A 19500-nucleotide genomic window follows, 5' to 3' on the forward strand; every position below is an offset into this window, starting at 1 on the left:
AATCAACATTAAATTCGTTCAATCAAATAATAATTAACACATTAAATTATCAATGACCAGATTGACTTTTCTCCCAAAGAATTCAAATTTTTGAAAACAAAGATCTTAAAAATTAGTATATAATAATTAATATCATTAAATCCTCCATTAATATTCTGGAAAATGTATTAAGCTCATTTAGTCAAATAATAACTACTATGTTGTTAGATGACATTTATTTGTGTGATGCTATCTTTCAGAAGTACCGCAAATTTAAAAATATAAATTTTATTGTGGATCATAACAATTTAATTCTTGATTTTTTTTTTAAATTAAAATTTAATAAATTTAGAGGACCTCGAATAACCAATTTTCATCTAATGAAACATCAATTTCTTGTTGATGCATTTAAGATTGGTTTAGAAATATTCTTGTGTGCATCAGTGCGTGCGGGTGTCATTTTGGGCTTTTTTCATAGTTCAGGAAATTTTAATCAATGTTTAGTGATGATTTATATTATTATCAACATAATGCCCAGAGACAAATCGAAAAACACCAAATGTAGGTGTTGCAGAGAAGCATTTATGGGAAGTTTTTGCCTTCATAGGTCTGACCAAACTGCCAATACTTAGGGGCGACACGCCTTGAGACACTGGACCTTCCATCACTTGCTGTCACCCTGACAGCTCCTCCAACATTCCACACTTTTACTAGATTGAAATAAGGATTCCCATTCATGGTGAACCTAATACCTCCCTCCCTCTTGCATGGTACCCTGCATATACATATATATTGTAACAAAAAAACATTATTAATTTCAAATATATACCATGCAAATTAATTTATAATATATATATATATATATATGAAAATGGAAAATGTTATATTTACAAACTTTTACAAACTACATTATGTCTGACCGGTCATACTTTAATTAAAATCAAAAGTGTATGACAGGTCATACTTAATTTAATTTGTAAAAAAAAAATTTGTAAACGAATCATTCTCCTATGAAAATAGATCATGTATATGTAACCTGCGATATATGACTGGCACAATGCCACCCCTGTATTCTGCAAATTTGAGATATGCAGGGATGGCTAAGTCAAAGTGCTTGCGTGGTGGGTTGCACCATCCTCCATTGTCACTTGGTATACTATAATTTGGAGGGCAAAGGTCGGTGGCTGTGACATAAATAGAGGATTGGCCTTTACACCATTGAGAGTTTACACATTTGATCTGGAAACATGCCCCACATGTCCGGCCATTGTTGAACAAAGCTGTGCTCAATGCTGTTGTGTCAAGCCCATAACCTTCTTTAACCACATCTTGATACCCACAAGCTCCTCCTGCAATCAAGTTATTCTTTTTCTTCGTAAGTAAAAGACATGTATGCATAAAAAAAAAATTAACGTTTCTCCAATTACATAAAATAATCATTCAACCCTAGAACAACACTATTTTAGGACTTAAATATTGAATAATTTTATAAAATTCATGATATAAAAGAAAAGTACAATTTCTGAAATACACTAATTACTCTTTATCCAAATCCCAAAACGACGTCTCGTGTTAGGGTCGCTGGAGATAACTTTATACAATGTAGCAAATATAAACACTTTTCCCTAAAAATAATAAGAAACGAACATATTTTATTGGAAAAATAACTTCTCCTTTCAAAGGAGAACAACCATCTTATGCAATAGAAACAGTTGCTGGGGTCTCATTTATTTTTTTGAAAAAGAAAAAGAAAAAAAGCTGGGCACAAGAATCGATGTGAGAGCGGTAGATGTTTTTTGAATGAAGTGACATGAGAGGTATAAACCCCTATTTTATTATGATGAAAAAGTTTGTAGTATATGTAATGGATTAAATGAAAACTATACATTGATCAACATTCAAAATTGATCATACCAAATGTTCCGGAGTTTCCTTCATAGAAGGTAGCATGAGCCTCCTTCCATTGGCTAGGGCTAAACTTGGGGCGATGATGCTTGCGGGTAACGCCCACTCTGTGACCCCCTTCAAAATTGTTATACGCTTCATATCTCCATGGGGAGATAATGATGTCTGCATGCACATCAGAAATTGGCAATGCAATAAGAAAGAACAAAATAATTCCCAAAGGAAATGCCATGGGAATTGCAGGTTTGATTAGAAGTATTCTTCTAGATTATGTTGTAGCTTGGTGTTGGCGAATATATATATAAGGTCCAAGGTTCTTACTTTGTCTAATGTTTTTGGAAATGACACAGCAATCACCTCTCCAAATGGAAAATATATCCAGTATTCCATTAATACTAACGATTCTGTGAATTATTCATTCAAATTACAGAAGCGGAAAAAAACCTATTTAATTGCATTTATTCTCCATTTATCCTGAACTTCCACTTTTTCCTTCTCTAGTAAATGAGTAATTATATTATTCCGTTACTATTGAAGATATATATATTCCTTCAAAAATCGTGTCTTTGTAATCACAGATATTTTAGTTTGTTTCGTTCACATTAAGATAGCAGTGAAAGAATGTATATTTATAGTCTAATTGGATGGCATTTGCAAAATAACACCTCAATCACCTCTTCAAATCAGTAATCAACTAATCATCATTATTTTCATTTATTTCTTTCCTTATAAGCACCATTATTTAATTTGTTTCTTTTCATGTAAGATAGTAGTAGGTTTTGTATATTGTTAACCTTACATGACATATACAAAGTAGTGCATAAAGAAATATGAATGAAATATATAAAGAATAAAAGTTTGATGTGATCCACTTTGTGAAAAAAATTATTCAATTACTATTAGATCTTAAAAATTAGTATATAATAACTAATATCATTAAATCCTCCATTAATATTCTGAAAAATGTATTAAGCTCATTTAGTCAAAAAATAACTACTATGTTGTTAGATGACAACTATTTGTGTGATGCTATCTTTCAGAAGTACCACAAATTTAAAAATATAAATTTTATTGTGGATCATAACAATTTAATTCTTGATTTTTTTTTTAAATTTAAAATTTAATAAATTTAGAGGACCTCGAATAACCATTTTTCATCTAATGAAACATCAATTTCTTGTTGATGCATTTAATATTGGTTTAGAAATATTGTCAGTGCGTGCGCGTGTCATTTTGGGCTTATTTCATAGTTCAGGAAATTTTAATCAATGTTTGTTATTTTATATTTTTGTTATTTCTTTGATTCTCTCTTGATTGTACATTATATCCTTTAGCTGCGCATGATTACTTTTCATTATTTTTGATTTTATTTTATTTATTTATTTAAGGTTTGGAGAATCCAATTATTATTTAAATTTTTTGGTTAAATAAAATTTAGAAAAGGTAAATAGTTTTTCTTGCAATCCTTGTGTTTAGGGGTGGTAAACGAGTCAGGGTGGTAAATTATTAAACTTATTTATAGTGTTAATTATTATTTAATTCAATAAGTTTAATACAATTTTTAAAACAATATAGTTGTGTCATTTCCAATCTTAATTATTATTTATGATTTTAATTAATACTCAAAGAGGAAAAAAGGGAAATTTAGCACAAACAACGATGATGATACCATGTGACAGCATAACTGAGACTTGCTAAACCAGCGGGCCGTGGTACTATGGTGTTGTTAATGTGGCCAACAAAACTAAAGTGTGACGCCCAAGGTTTCCAAAAAAAAAAAAGGTGTGACGCTGAGAGATATTTTGATAGTTTTTTTGGAGTTGAATGGGGATGGAGGAGTTATTTTAGGAAAATAAGAACTTATATTACTGGTTTAGGAGGTTGGCACTAGCTGGAGAAACGTTGCAACATGACCGTTTTTTTTATATTTATATAATTAAATATTGTTTTAAAATAACAAAATAAAGTTGAGTTTATAATTATTCATAAATTTTAATAATAATTTTTCTATTATATTTTATATAACAGTAGAAATTATTTTATATTTTAATCTACGATTTCATTTATAATATTTGGCCTCGTTTGATTATATTTTAGAATAATTTTGAAAAGTTTATAAAAAAATCAACTTTAAAAAAATTTATATTAAAATAATTTATTTTTGATTAAGAATAATAATAATGTAGATATATATTTTTAAAAGATTTAATTATTATTGGTATACTAATAATTTAAGAATTATAATCACTTTCGAATAGACATTTTTTAAAAAATTATTACAAATTTTAAATCTAGAATCACTTTTTTTGTTGAAAAAGTAAAAAAAAGTTAACCAAGAACTTATTTTTTTACAATAATTTATATAGCTTAACACGTGTTTTTGGTCAAAATGAGGTTCAACATGAAAATGAAGCCCAAGCCTGGAATTTCCGTGCAAACTAAAAAATATAAATATGCTTTCGGTTAATTTATTTTATACTTAATTTTTTTGTTTATAATATTTATCATAAGCTTTTCTTCTTTTTCTGAATGAAACAAATTGGGACAAAAATTAAAAATCTTATGTATTAGGCTAAAAAATGAGAGGGTACATTCATTAGTTCGCTTAGATTGAATTTATTATTTAGTAAATTAGTATAACAGAATAATATTTCTACAGTTACTATAGATAAGTTATCTATATTTATTTCCAAAACGTCGTCATTTTGGGATTGAAAGATTAAATAATTATAATTATAAAGATTATAATAAACTTGAAATAAATTAAAATTACAAAAACATCATGATTTCTGCCCCAAAATGACGTCATATTAGACTTACTGCAGATACTTATCTGCAGTAACTGCAGAAAAAATGAACCCTTAATACAATTGACACAAAAACTGAGCAAGAGAAAAGTAAAACAAACTAATATAAATATGTAAATATTTTTACACTACGTACTTTAGAAAATTATATACATGTCATTTAAAACCATTTGTGCAAGAAAAAGATAACTAAAATTATAGTGTAATTAAGTTCTTATGATAAAATGACAAAAAAAAAACACTAAATAAATGATAAGATAAGAAGTCAAGAAAAGAAGACAAAGATAAACTCCAATGTGCTATTATGACATTGATTGATATGATTAAATTTAAAAAAATGATATTCATACATTATAATATAATATTACTACGTTTATTGCAAAAATAAAAATAAAAATACATGATATATAAATAACATTAATTACTCTTAATTAAATTTACTACATGGCCAAAGAGGCACAGCAATATTGCAAGATGATATATGGATTCAAATCATCTATTCTTATTTTTTTTATTTTTTTTTTCATCTCTCTAATTAAAATAAAAATAAAAATGATCTATTTGAAGGGATATGATCACTCATATTAATGAGAAATTTGATTTAATTCTCAACATAATGCCTATGTATAGAAAAACCTATAGAAACACCAATGATGGCAGTTACATGGTTGGTGTTGCGGAGAAGCATTTAAGGGAAGTTTTTGCCTTCAAAAGTCTGACCAAACTGCCAATTCTTGGGGGCAACATGCCATGCTGTAGAGTATCTGCCATCACTTGCTCTCACCCTAAAGGTCAATGACTCTCCCACTAACATAGCATTAGTCTCCCATTTCTGACCCCAATTTCTCTTCAATTCTGTCCATTTAAGCTTATCAGAACCCTTCACTTTAACTCCTATGATATCCCCAGCACCTCCAACATTCCACACTTTTACTAAATTAAAATAAGGATTCCCAGTGATGGTGAACCGAATACCCCCTTGTCTCTTGCATGGTACCCTGCATATATTAGAACAAAAACACTATTAATACCATTTTAAATATTTAATCTGGAAAATGTTATATTTATTATCATTTTAACCTTATTATCCTCACTAACTATTTGGTTATCCTTGTTTCAACTTGAAATCAAATTGGTAGTAAGACTAAAATAGTAGTAAGTATAACCGTCCTTTTTTATTTTACCATGCAAATTAATGTATATATATGAACATAGATGATATATATATATATATATATATATATATATATATATATATATATATATATATCTAACCTGCGATATTGGACTGGCACGACGCCACCCTTGTATTCTGCAATTTTGAGAAATGATGGTTTGGCTAAATCAAAGTGCTCTCGTGGTGGGCTGCACCATCCTCCAGAAGGGCAAAGGTTGGTTGCTGTCACAATAATAGAGGGTTGGCCTGGCTTACACCACTGAGGAGAGTTTGTGCATTTGATCTCGTAACATGCCCCACATGTTTGACCCTGGTTGAACATAACTGTGCTCAATGCTGCAGTATCAAGCCCAAAACCGTCTTTAACCACATCCTCGTACCCACAAGCTCCTCCTGCAATCAAGTTATTCTAGTTAATTCGTTAACAAACCATATATGTGTATGCATAAAATGATAAAGCGCTACAATTTTCGATTTTTTTTTTTATAAATTAAACATATTCTATGTCATGAATCAATTATGGCAAAAGTTTAATTTGTGGGGTAAAACTATATGAAAGATTTTTTTTTCTTTGGAGATATTTCAATCAGTTCATCGCTTTGGAACTAGTCCGATACAGGGCGGGTCCCGGGATTGATTAATGCTGCTTTAAACCTCTCCCAAAGATGGTACGGATAAGGATCGAACAATGCTTTCATCCCTACCTGCTTAGTTCCCTAGCGCCAACTGAACTATCATTATTTGGTCACACGAGAGATCTTTTATATTATACTTCTAGCATATTCTTTTACGTAAGAGCATGAATAATGTTCAAACTCACTTATTTTGTGATAGAATTCCATAATTTAATTATTAGAAAAATAGGAGGTGACAAAAACTGAATTATAGAAGACAAGGTTATAGAAATTCTGATATCAGGTCGTGACCCAATTATCACACGTGTGTATAATGGATTAATTAAATATTGTTTATCGATTAGCATTAATTCATAATTGTTCATACCAAATGTTCCAGAGCCTCCTTCATAGAAGGTAGCATGAGCTTGCTTCCATGGGCCAGGCCTAAACTTGGGGCGATGATGCTTGGGGGTAAGCGCTTTGTTGCGTCCTCCAACAATGTTTGCATGGACTTCAGGAATTGGCAATGCAATTAGAAAGAGCAATGATGAGGTCAGAAAGGCTCCCAAAGGGAACGCCATGGCAGCTACGTACAGGGTTTGATTAGAGATTCTCGGAATATGGTATCTCTGATGTTTTTGGTGTTTTTCTAGATTTTCTCCTAGCTTGGTGCTGGCGAGTATATATGGTAATGTTTTCAGTACTTGCGTGCTCGTTTAGGAGGTTGGTGCAGTTAAGGTTGCCATTTTGTGGAACGTTGATATAAACACGAGCTTTTTTCTCGCGGCCTTTCATTTGCAAAATGATATGAGAGCCATCCATTAATAATATTTTTTCCCCTTAAAACCATTCACGCACTTAGTTTCATAGAATATATAGTATCAGTTCGTTTATAACCAAAATAAAATGCTAAATTTTAGCATGACAAACCTATATGTACTTTTTTTAGAACAAATCTAAATGTTTAGTATGAGAGACGTGTTAAATAATAATATGTTCTGACATTCGTATTATTATTACAGTAATTTTGAAAATAAAAATACTAAATAGTTTAAGAAATTAGAATATTTGTCGAAATTTACATTCATATTAATTATAAGCTGGACAAACAATATTCACTACTTTGATTTATTCGGTATTTATCCCCAAATTACACAACTGAGTTTTATCAGAAACAGAATATTATATCTACCTTGTTTTATGTTTATTCTACCTTTTTTCTTTTTAAATCTTTAGACCATAATATAAGGGATGAGAAATAATAAGGGTGGTCCAGAGTGTGATTTAATGATATTGGAAATAAGTAGATAAAATAAATATGAAAAAAAAAACTAAACATAATATCTTATCCCATTATATTATGTTATTATAGAATACGATATTCTACCTATCTTATATATTTATTTTTAAGATTATTGGATCATAATCTCAACTAATTTTCATTTTTTGTCTCTTCTCATGAGATCTGATCCAATAGTGTTGAATATATATAAGTAAAGTAAACATAAACAAAATAAACATAATATCCGATGTTCATTATAATAGCTGTGTAACATTCCAAGGGCGCAACGGATAACGGATAGTGGTAATTTTTTTTCGATGGGTTATATTCGTCTCGGGTTGGTGTTTGATATGAATAGAAATACACCCAGATTGTATCTCCAAAAAAAAAAAAAAAAAACAATAGAACTTGACAGTCTCCAGACTCTCCACGGATTGGTGTCCGAAGTACTAGTCAACATGACAACCAAAATTTATTATAAATAAATAAATAAATTCGAGTCCTCATTCTTTAAATTGGAAAAAGTTAATTTTTTTATTTTGAAAAACGAGTCTTTTAAATTTTAGATTTTCGAGGGTTTGATTGTGTCGTCTAGTGAAAGCCTAATATTATTACACTCCTAAATAAATTGTGTAATATTAAGTTAATCATGTAAATTATGAATAAATTTAAAATATTATTTTATTCTTTGAAATAAAATGAAAATGACAATCAGATTAAGTAAAATAAAAAATCAGTTAAAAAATAAATTGTAAAAATTTATGTTTGGTTTGATGAAAAAAGATCCACTCTAATGTATTCCAGTACAATTAGAAAAATAAGTGTGATTTTAAAAATATAAAATCAACTCAAAGTCATGTTAATTTAGAAATGTAAATGTATATTGAATTAAGATTTTAAAAACTTATTTTGGGATTTAAAATCCTGTAAATTTTAAAAGATTATTTAGAAAAGTAATGTCTTTCAATATTTTTTAATTTTTCTTATCATAAATCAAAATTTTATAAAATTTATTATTAAAATTTACAAATTTTGAAAGAATAATACGGATACGATTTAAAAAATCATATAATTTATTACAAAAAAAAATCATATAATTTTTTTAAAAATATTTAAAGTTATAAGAGTTAATAAAAAAGATAACAAACAAATTTAATGATTTTAATAAAAAATAAATCTAATACAATTTACTCAATATTATAGCAATTTGATGTAACTTGATGTTCTTATAAGTAATATTTTTTCAATGGGCAATTGAACTTGTTGAGAGATGTTCTCCCTGAAGAGGTTGTCCAACGCCTCTAAAGCATTCTTCCTCTAAGAGCGAGCGATGGGTTGGATAGGAAATTCTGGCTTTTAGAGGGTGGCTCTCAGGTCTCGGTTAAAGCTCTGTATCATTATTGTATAGCTGACAGTGAGGTTGTGTCTTCGAGGGTGGACGGGACAGTTTGAAATTTGATTTGGAAGTGGAAGGGGCCGCAAAGAATTAAATTGTTCATGTGGAACGTGATACATGAGTGTATCCCGACAAAGGCATGAACGATAGAATAGGGCGATGGCAGCCCTCTTTGTCCTATATGTGCTTTGGAGAACGAAACGCTGTTGTATGCTTTGCGTGACTGCTATCTCGGTCAACAAGTCTGGAAAGACCTTTGGCCCGATACCTGGGGGGCTGATTTCTTCTCCGTCTCTACGGAAGAATGGTTGGCTATGAACATACAATGCCAGAGATTGGTTGGCAATGACATTCCCTGGTACTCTACCTTTATGATAACTTGCTGGATGATCTGGGGTTGGAGGAACGAGAAGGTTCATGGCAACAGGTCAATATTGCATTGTGCTTCTGTGTAGACGATAGGAGACAAGGTCATTGAGATCCATGATATTTTACAAGTGGTTAATAAAAGGTTTTTGAGGGGAAGAGTCTCAAGTATGGCGATCTGTTGGCAGCCTCCGAAAGTTGATGTGGTGAAACTTAACACAAATGGTGCTACAATGGAAAATACAGGGATTGCGGCTTGTGGTGGCCTGTTGCGGGGTTCGCAAGGAAGATGGCTAGGTGGATTTTCCTACAGGGTAGGGCGTTGCTCAGCGCTACTAGTAGAACTTTGAGAGGGTCTTGAGAGGGTTGGAGTATGCTTGGAAAACGGAGTGGAGAAGTCTGATTGTTGAATGTGATGTGGTAACAGTTATTTCCTTGCCAAGCCTGGTGATGATGCTCGTGAGTGCTGACTCAGATACAAGAATGTTTGGATCGTGACTGGCAACTTCGTCTAGTGCATGTTTTCTGTGAAGCGAACTGTTGTGCGGACTGGTTGGCTAATTAACTCCTGGATCACTCGGAGTTGGATGATGTTTGACACTTTTTGCTCCTGCAGACCGATGCAGCATGGGTCTTCAGGCCTAGGGATTTCATTATGAGATGATTTTGTCTCGATCTTGTTCTTGTCTTGTTGTTTGTTTTCTTTTGTTTTGGGATTAACCCTCTTTTGTTACCAAAAAAAAAAAAATATTTTTACATATATGCTAACCCTCCATGTATTAACATCTTTTAGTTCTTGCTCTTGGATTTAACAAGAGGTTCACAATCATCTTTTTTACTAGGCGGTGATACCAAATATCAAGATTCATCTATTGTTCGATTGAAAATTCATAAGAATGACATTTTTTACTAAAAAAAGTTGTGTAATGCTATACATGCTAACACAAGCTTAGCATGCATTTTATAAAAATTGTGAGTCGCGATTTATAAAAATCAAATATCATTTCAGCATGGGAAAAAATGAACTATTCATTTATTATGTGCGAGTCATTATCATAACCTATAAAGTAAATAAAAATTTTGTATTTTATCAATTAAAATCATAATATTCAAATAAAAAAATATCGGTAGGAAAATAGGATAATGCAGACAATATAAAAGGACAACTATTCAGACAAACACATGGTATGATTTAGTTGATTTGAAATTTTTCTAAAAAATTTTCAAAAAAATATTTGTAATATTTTTAATTTTTGTAATTTTTAATTTTTTTAAATAAAATAAAAACATGCTAAGTGTGAATAAACATCTGTACTAAAACAAAAAAAATTAGTTAAATACATCATAGTCCCGATTATGGAACATCTCCGGTAGTTTCTTTCCATGTTTGGGCTGTATTTTGGTCGGCACTCTCAAGTTTTTGGGAATTCGATTCCTTCTAGAATTCGAATTTATGTAGTCAGGACTAGGAATTCTACAATACTTACACCACCACCACAATGGGATAGAGAGACATAGAAGGCCGAGCCCATTATAAATGTGCCAAGTCTTGTAATTCATAGTATCAACGTTGTCACTTGTCAATGCCACCAGATTCTGTTGTCAAATTCCTCTTCCTTTTCCTCTAGGGTTCCTCTTTGTAATTTTCTTTTGCGTCTCTTGTGCTGCTTCCGTTCTTCACAGCAATGGCCAAGAAGAGGAACACACGTGAGAAGAAGAAGAACAACAACAACAACAAAAAGAAGACCCCAATTGATTGTATACCAAAGTATTCTCAACAGCCAAGAAGCTCACCTCCTAAACGCCGCACTGATTTCTCTGTGTTTATGTGTACTCCTTCCTCCCTTTCCAATTCTCCTACTGGTAACTTTCTCTCCGTGTTCTTATGCCTCTTCTCAATTCCCCTTTATCACATTCCAGGATTTTCTTTTTTTCTTTTTCCAATTGGGGATTCTGAATTTTGGTCCATTCACTTTCATGATTTCTTCAATTAATGGCTATAGTCTTTCTTGAATTTGTTTTGTTTACAGATTTGATTATTCACTGTGAGGTTTTATTATTGTCAATTCATTAAGGGCGATCGGTTTTTCTTGTGGGGATCAGTGTAGTTTAACCTTCTTTAACTTCTTGCTCTGTACACTGCATGTTTATCTCAATCTTTTGAAGTGCTTCTGTCTGGATCCAAATTATGCTTACTTTTGAATTAATTCTCAATTGCTAATTGTAAAGCTAGTGCCTTTAATGTAACACTACAATTTCCAACATGGATATATTAGAATTTTTACTTTTTGTGTGTTTTTTTTCTTTCGATGCATCTGAAAACGGCTTGAATTGTCAAATTTTCATAGTCAGACTCAGACAAGCAATCCTAATTGAGATTATAAAATTCTCTTTCCTCCTTCCTTGGTTAGTGCAGTGTGATTTCCTATTTATGTCACATCTATACTGGATTATAATATTATTTTAAAAATTTGTTAGGACGATAGTTTGTTTGTAAGCATTCACGCATTTTGTTTCATGTGACTTTTATGGTGTTTGAATTGTCAAGCTATGTGAAATAACAATGTAGTTTCGCGCTTTTTGCTTTTGATAAGTTGCATGTTCTGAAAATGGAGTAAAATCATGGTTTTGTTAAGCATGCTAAATGTAACCTGTAATTTGAATTAAATTATTCCATTGGTTTTAAATCCGGGATCTGTCCGTCATAAGCAAATTTTGATTGAATTTTGTTGAAACTTATGGTTGATCTTTCATCTGGCCAATTCTTTCATACAGGTTCCTCACCAGGTTCATCTTCTGAATTGAGATTGTCCAATGTCACTGCAAGCGGTTTGCAGGAGAGGAGAATGGCAGTGAAACAATTTCCTGAAGATACACTGGTTCGATGCAGCAATTACCAAGAGGGTAGACCAGTGTGTTCATCTGAATGTTTTGATGCTCCAGCTATGGAAGTTGGTTCAGCCATCCAAGATGATGGTCTCGACCTTGGTGGCAATAGGTTTGTTTTGTACAGGCATGCTAGTACTAATAAGTTGTTTGAGACCTTCCATTTTTTTACTTTTTTTTGTAAGTGGTCTGAAACTTTTAAGTTTCATGTTTTTATATAGGGATGGTTGTAATGAAAAAATTGATATTTTCAAGACATCAGAATCTACCCCTCGCGAATCATCTGTCAGTGATAACAGTTCTCTTGCTGTAACCCCGGGAAGTGTTGTCTGGGCAAGAACCTCTTGTCAAATGTGGTGGCCTGCTGAGGTATTTACTTTTTTATCCTGTCATATTTGTTATTTTCTGCCTCGATCTATGTGCTTTTGCATAGGGCAATATGAAATGTACTTAGACAAAAGGGATCCATAGTTATAGAGCTCGCCCTCTCTTTCTGGCATCCTTAAAGGATCTTGATTTTGCTTGCACTTCACTTACTACCTAAGTTGTTCACTGGAAAATACACAGGCATCAGGATATTGTAACATGTCCTTTTCTTGCAATTTGGAGAACGTGCATCTAAAATTTAAAATGGCATTTGCTATAATCATCAGAATAACTTATACATCAGTTTAATCCTCATGATCTTTTCCTTTTTCCCTTTTTAATAGTATCTAATTAATGTAATATAATGAAAATTAAGACTTACTGATATAAATATAAGATGGTATCTTCTTTATTATCTTAGCTGTAAACCATTATTAACTTCGCTTTTTAATTCTCTGTTTACTCTTCTACCCTGTTCCTCTCTCTCCCTTTGGAGATTTGTAAGACAATGTTCTCTCACAGGAACTCTAGAAGTTAAACTTAATGTTTTAACTTTTAAATCCATTATTGTGCACTGGAAATATTTAATCATTCAATTTATTGAAGATTTTTGTGTCAAACTCACTTCCTATACATAATGATGCTCAACTTGTCAAAATTTTCTCATTTTGTTAGACTACTACAGAGACAAGGAAACCCAATTCCTTGAATGCTTTTATGGATTACATTATTATAACCAATGTTGTTAAAACGTAGACTCTACGTAGAAATGGTAGGGGTGAGCAAAATCGTAAAATTGAGAAACATAAACGAAACATAATTACTATGTACCAAAAAAAGAAAAGAAAATCCTTGTGATCTACACGGGAAAATAATCTAGTAAGCTACAGTTGGCATTCTTGGGGTCCACACTTGCCTAAACCACGTTTTCATTTTTTTTTTGGTTTTTACCTAAAAACTCGTTCAAGTACAGCGGTTTTTGTTCTCCTTGTTTTGCTTTACTTAAACTCTTCATCTCCACAACACAAATACTCTCAAATCTCATCAACACAGTGTGATTTGAATGGCTGATCCTGAATTAAAATCCAAAGGCCTAGTTTCTCTCTCTACGCTTTTGTTGTGTTTCTCTCTCCTCTCCACAACTGTTGTCGCCAACGATGGTGCGTTCATGTCGAAGCTAGCGAAAGCCATCGGCCCAAGTGGGTGGTCGGCGAGCATCGCATTCTGCAACTGGAGCGGCGTGAAGTATGATAGTTCGAACCGTGTAACAACCATCAATTTGGCTTCAAAGTCACATAGTGGAACACTCCCACCTGATCTGAACTCACTCTCTCAACTCACCTACTTCTCGCTTCAAGGCAACACTCTCTCCAGTTCGTTACCCTCTTTGGCGAACCTCACCATGCTTGTAACCGTTTACCTCGACGGCAACAACTTCACCTCCATCGCTAACGGTTGCTTCTAGGGGCTAACAAACTTGCAGAATCTTAGCATAAAAAACTGAGTCAACTCGGTAAACTCGCCGAGTCAACGAGTTGACTCGTCGTTTCAACCGAGTCAACTCAAAATCCGTTTCTACTACCGTTTCAACACATTTTTGGTGTCAGAAACGTAGACTCTTCTGTTTCTACCGGGTCGAGACTACATTTTAACAACAATTATTATAACTCTTGTTGGAAATTTGTCATACTTTTTGATGTAAATAAGGTAAATATTTGTACTAATTTGTTTCCTTTATTAGCTAGATTGTTTCCTTTATTAACTAGATTGTTTCCTTTATTAGCTAGATTGTATTTCCTTATTTTTTAGTATTTGGGTTTACTCCTTTGGGCCCATTAATTTCTCTATAAATAGTGTAACCCTTTGTACATGTTTTCTCACCAAAAGAGATTAGTAATATTTCTGTTTTTCTTTTTCAACTGATGTTGCATTGAGGTATATATATTTTACTTCTTTAGATTGTTTTGAATTCAACTTTCTCAAAATACTAGTTAATGAAATGGATTAGCTTATGACTATGGTGTGGAGCCGATTATTTCGTGTCACTTTTTTATTTTGAATTTCATAACCCATTCATCTATATTAATTAAAAAAAATAAACTTTTCCAGATCATGGAAGAAAGATCTGCATTATCTAACCCTGTTAGTGATGGACATGTTTTGGTGCAGTTTTATGGAAATCATCCCAGGTATTGTAGCAAATATTTTCCACATGGGAGTTTCTTGGATTTGCATAACCTGTCTACTGATTGTACTGAATATTACTTTATTGCTTTACAGGGCTTGGGTTGATCGGATGACAGATATTTCATCATTTGAGGATGTGAGTTTGATCTTTCTCTTGCACTATGCTTTTGTACATACAAGTTAATGGTGTTTAGAAGTCACTACCTTGTATTTACATTTTGATAACATTTATAAAGTCGTGCTAGATAAGGGGTTAGATAGAATCTGTCATCCTCAGCCACAAAAGGAAGAGAAGAGGGGCTTATTTTGCCTAATTGTAATTTAGCTAATGTGTTGCTCAGCAGTATGTCTCAAAACTTTTGTAGTGGAGTATCAAACTAGTCTTTCTGCAGCAAATCCTTCTATTCTACCTTTTTTTTATATTTATTTTTTTAAATTCTTCTTTTCTTTTCTGTTGAGGTCGGTTGTTAGAGAATTGGGTGGATTTTTTTTACACAAATTTCTGTTGAACAGGGTGTAGATTTCAACAATGGTAAAGGAGATAGTTTTATAGCTGTTTGCTTAAAGTATATATTGTCATCGTCTCATGTCTGTGCATGTTTTTTATTGCAGTCTTTTGAAGAAAGGAGCAATAACCCTTCAAAAGATTTTCAAAAGGCTCTAAAGCAAGTATGTTTAGTATTTAGCAGAAGTTCAGTATGTTTTGGCTCCAATTAATTTTACAATTTCAGCCAGCAGAATTTGCATTTTTTTAATCTCTCTTTTTTTAGGCTCTCAATGTCTTGGTCAGATTTTTCACTTGTCTTCTTATTTGATATGATTCTAGGCCTTAGAGAGAAAGACACAACTTAGTTCTTGCCAAAAGTTGAGTCCTGGTAGTTCTGCTCACTCTGATCAGCATGAGCGTTCATCTGGTACATTTCTGATTTCTACTCTGAATTGTGTTTGGTTTTATGAAGTGTGTCAGAACAAAATATTGCGTTACTGAGTCCTATGGCTGCATAAACACACTGAATAAATAAGAATAATCAGTTTTATATTAATGAGTTAATGGAAATAATATTTTAACCTAAAGTAATATGCTCCATTCTTGTTTGTGCCATGAAAACCTCTTGTCCCTAGACAATTTTTGTTGCTTGGATTGTTTTCTTTAGTTACAAACTCTAATTTTTTCAAATAGAAATAGTAGACCCAAAAATGTTTCAACTCATTTACAATGATACGATTTCATAAGCCCCAAGTTCTATTTTACGAGTATTTTTAACTAAAAAAAACACGGACCACTTACTTCTAAAAGTCTCACATGCATTGTTATCCATATATCATTTCTTATGTCCTTGTAAATTGTGTATTTGTCAGCCTCAATAACAGAACTATTTAGGACTCTTGTCTCTAAAAGCACACACATATCACACATGCACACACACATACGGGATACTGCTTCATATGCACTTCTAACTAGGAATGTCCATTAGAAGATTATGACTATGCATTTACCAACAATGATTTACTCTTCCTGTTTCTCTTTTTGCCGTTTTAATATGCATTTATGGTTTGAACAGATAAATGTACTTCACCTAGCTCAAGCAGAACAATCGATGATTTTCAAGAGAGACGAAGAGGGAAAAGGGAACGTAAACGCAAAGTTCATTTTGATGTGAGTTGCTAACTCAAAACTTATGGCATGAACACTTTTAGAACTTATTTGTCACGTGCATAAAATGAATAAATTATCTTGTAGGAGGTGATAGCTCCAATGAAATCAGAAAGAAAGGTTCGTCGGTTGAAGATAATGCGTTACCTCGGCCTTGTAGCTCCAATTGGTTCTCCTTTTTGACCATGATTACGGATATAAATGTATATTTCAGATAATTGCGGCCTAACAGCTCTACTTGATTTTTCCTTTTTGTAATCAGTATAATCACGAGTTACGCTATTTCAAAAATTTGCTTAACAGTTCTTGCCATTAGATTTGTACCTACCACTTTTCAGTATCATTTGATCTCGTTTATTTCATTATTATCTGTATAAACCATATGACAATTTGAAGGAATATCAGATTAGTTCTCCAATAAAAGTTGCATTTAATAACAAATAATCTAAATAAGAGAGTATGCGGTGTTTTTGTTAACTTAAATTTTTATCACTAATAATTTTCTCTGGATACAATTTTTCATTTGTTTTTGGTTCTGAATAAGATAATGAAAGTTATTTTCATTCTTTAATTTGTGTTTTACTTACATGGTGTGAAAATGAGAGAACTTGCAAATTAGATGTATTCTGGTTCAGTCATTATTACTGTGACTTACGTTCAGACTGAAGTCGCTCGATCAATCTTTTTCACAAACTATCAAGTTTTAAGGGTGCTTAATAAATCACTATAATCTTATAAGACTTCAGACTTTTGGATGCCTTTACACTTCACTCCAAATTTACTTAGAGATTTAGTAATCTCTCAAATACAAAGAGTTTCACTACCTCAACTCAAGTAATCAATAGAAAAGTGTTTAGAAATGAGTAAGTACTTTTAAAATACGGATTAAACAAGTTGAAACTTATAGGTATTATTGATGAATATCACAAAAAAAGAGCTCAAAGAGATTTTATGATCAAGATATGTAAGAATGAGTAATTGATATGTTTGATTCAAGAAGAATAGTAAGGAATGCTTATATATTCAATAAAATAGTGACTTAAACTCGTTGGAGGAGTAACAAATGAGTATATATATAAGTGTTGAACCGAAACTAGCCATTTATAGTTGCTGGAATGCTTACTGGACATAAAGTATTCGATTACTTTTCGAGAAGTAATCAATTACTTTTGTTTCCATAAAAGTATTCGATTACTTTTGTTTATAGCATAAGTGTTCGATTACTTGTCAAGGAAGTATTCGATTATTTTCTTGACAACAAGTAAAGATACAGTTTTTTTGTGTTCAAATGCATCCCAACTTACCTCCAACCACTTTTTATGTAAATCTTTGACTTAATGAAAATGTTTTGAAATTATAAAGCATGTCAAAGATGTTTTTCATGAGATTTTCAAATTTCTTTTAAGTGTTTAAAGACATTGATAATTCATGCATAAAATTAGATATTCTTTGAGCCCATCCATGCAATATTAATCAATTACCTTTACATTTAAATCTAAGTCCTATGGATGTACTACTAGTAAGTTCTTGGAATTTTTTTTTTTTGTAAATTAAGTTCTTGGAATTAGGTTCTTCTATTGATGGCTGGATTCTTGATCTCTCTTTGGACTTGGTCATTTGACTTAACGGTTTTGCCTTTGTTGACTTATTGAATTGCTTCCTTAGACTTCTTTTTGATTGTTGTAAGATGTATCACACTTGAGTCTTCTTTCAAGTTTATTTGTTATCATCAAAACTCTTGCATTATTAGAATCTTCATTTTGAGTACATTGGTTCTACGATTAGAGTCTTAAACTTTTATTCTTGTTTCTTGATCTATTATTGGGCAATATGTTGCCAATTCTTAGTTATTATATTATCAAATCAAAGTTAATTATCAAACTACCAATTCGAAAAATTTGATAAAAAATTGAAATAAAAACACTCCAGGTCTAATTTGAACAATCTGATTTTGGAGGCATCTGTTAATGGATATTTATATAAGGGACATGATCTGTTTACAAATTTTTTTTATAATTACACTAATGTAGGACCGGTCGTACACTGTGTGATTAATGTAGGACCGGTCCTACATAGTGTAGTTTGTAAAAGTTTGTAAACAAAAAAAGTTTGTAAATATAACTTGTTCCTTTATATAATGGAGATAACATATAAGTACTATGGGGTCTAAAGCATTATATTAAGAATGAACAAAAAGGAAAGTATTACATTGAGAGGTTCATTACTGTACCATGCTCGAAATTTCAAGTACAGTTTACCTTTGAAGGGAATCTTTCCTATCAACGAAACATTATGAATGAAAGAGGGGAAAGGTGAACTTATCAATGAAACATTATCTATCAATGATATAGCGAACATGACTACTCAACCACTTAGATCTGCATTATTGGTGATTCACAGCAGTCAGTGTTTTAAATGATTCGCCAAATCTTCAGTCTCATATGTGTGTTTTATTCAAATTGGCAGCGCCTTACAATAAAGTTACCAATACGAACATGATAAAAAAGGCCAAATGATAAGCTGGACGTTGGATCAGCCAAAAGAATAAAATAAATAAGAAAAAAACAAAAGGGGAACAATGGGCACTATTTATGAATGTAAACGAAAATCTTGATATTCATTGCACACAAGATAAAAGACTGTAAAGGATAAGTTATAAATCATTCTTCCCAGTTATTTAATTTAAAGTTTTGTAGGAATTGAAATTATTTCATATATGTTTTTATGTTGCAGGAACGAAAAACTTTTTTCCAACTGACTTAAAAATATGAAAATATCTTTGATAGTACGGGAGTACTGAAGACTCAGTGCATCTTTTACAAAATATGAAAAAAGTAATATATTTTTCTTTCTCATTTTACCGGATCTTGTATGGTTA

At 31.8% G+C, this 19500-nt stretch overlaps 3 protein-coding genes across 3 annotated transcripts; 1 reads left to right on the top strand and 2 right to left on the bottom strand.

The window, feature by feature from the left end:
* Positions 1-561: 561 nt before the first annotated feature.
* On the bottom strand, positions 562-2116 carry LOC133297474 (expansin-A16-like). The gene is made up of 3 exons (XM_061496635.1): positions 1894-2116; positions 1016-1328; positions 562-754 (listed from the first exon to the last, which is right to left on the bottom strand). Exons 1-3 carry the CDS (start codon positions 2114-2116, stop codon positions 562-564), a joined length of 729 nt encoding a protein of 242 aa, XP_061352619.1.
* Positions 2117-5379: 3263 nt separating this feature from the next.
* On the bottom strand, positions 5380-7066 carry LOC133297465 (expansin-A9-like). Its single transcript, XM_061496623.1, has 3 exons — positions 6871-7066; positions 5967-6261; positions 5380-5689 (listed from the first exon to the last, which is right to left on the bottom strand). Exons 1-3 carry the CDS (start codon positions 7064-7066, stop codon positions 5380-5382), a joined length of 801 nt encoding a protein of 266 aa, XP_061352607.1.
* A 3853-nt stretch (positions 7067-10919) lies between these two features.
* On the top strand, positions 10920-17003 carry LOC133297476 (uncharacterized). The gene is made up of 9 exons (XM_061496638.1): positions 10920-11392; positions 12305-12527; positions 12637-12784; positions 14891-14970; positions 15062-15104; positions 15581-15637; positions 15795-15882; positions 16531-16625; positions 16710-17003. Exons 1-9 carry the CDS (start codon positions 11215-11217, stop codon positions 16803-16805), a joined length of 1008 nt encoding a protein of 335 aa, XP_061352622.1. The 5' UTR covers positions 10920-11214; the 3' UTR covers positions 16806-17003.
* The last annotated feature ends 2497 nt before the right edge of the window (positions 17004-19500 follow it).

This window comes from Gastrolobium bilobum, unplaced genomic scaffold, assembly GCF_033153095.1.
Source record: "Gastrolobium bilobum isolate Gb01-03AN ecotype WA unplaced genomic scaffold, APGP_CSIRO_Gbil_v1 utg31179, whole genome shotgun sequence".
Taxonomy (NCBI): Eukaryota; Viridiplantae; Streptophyta; class Magnoliopsida; order Fabales; family Fabaceae; genus Gastrolobium; species Gastrolobium bilobum.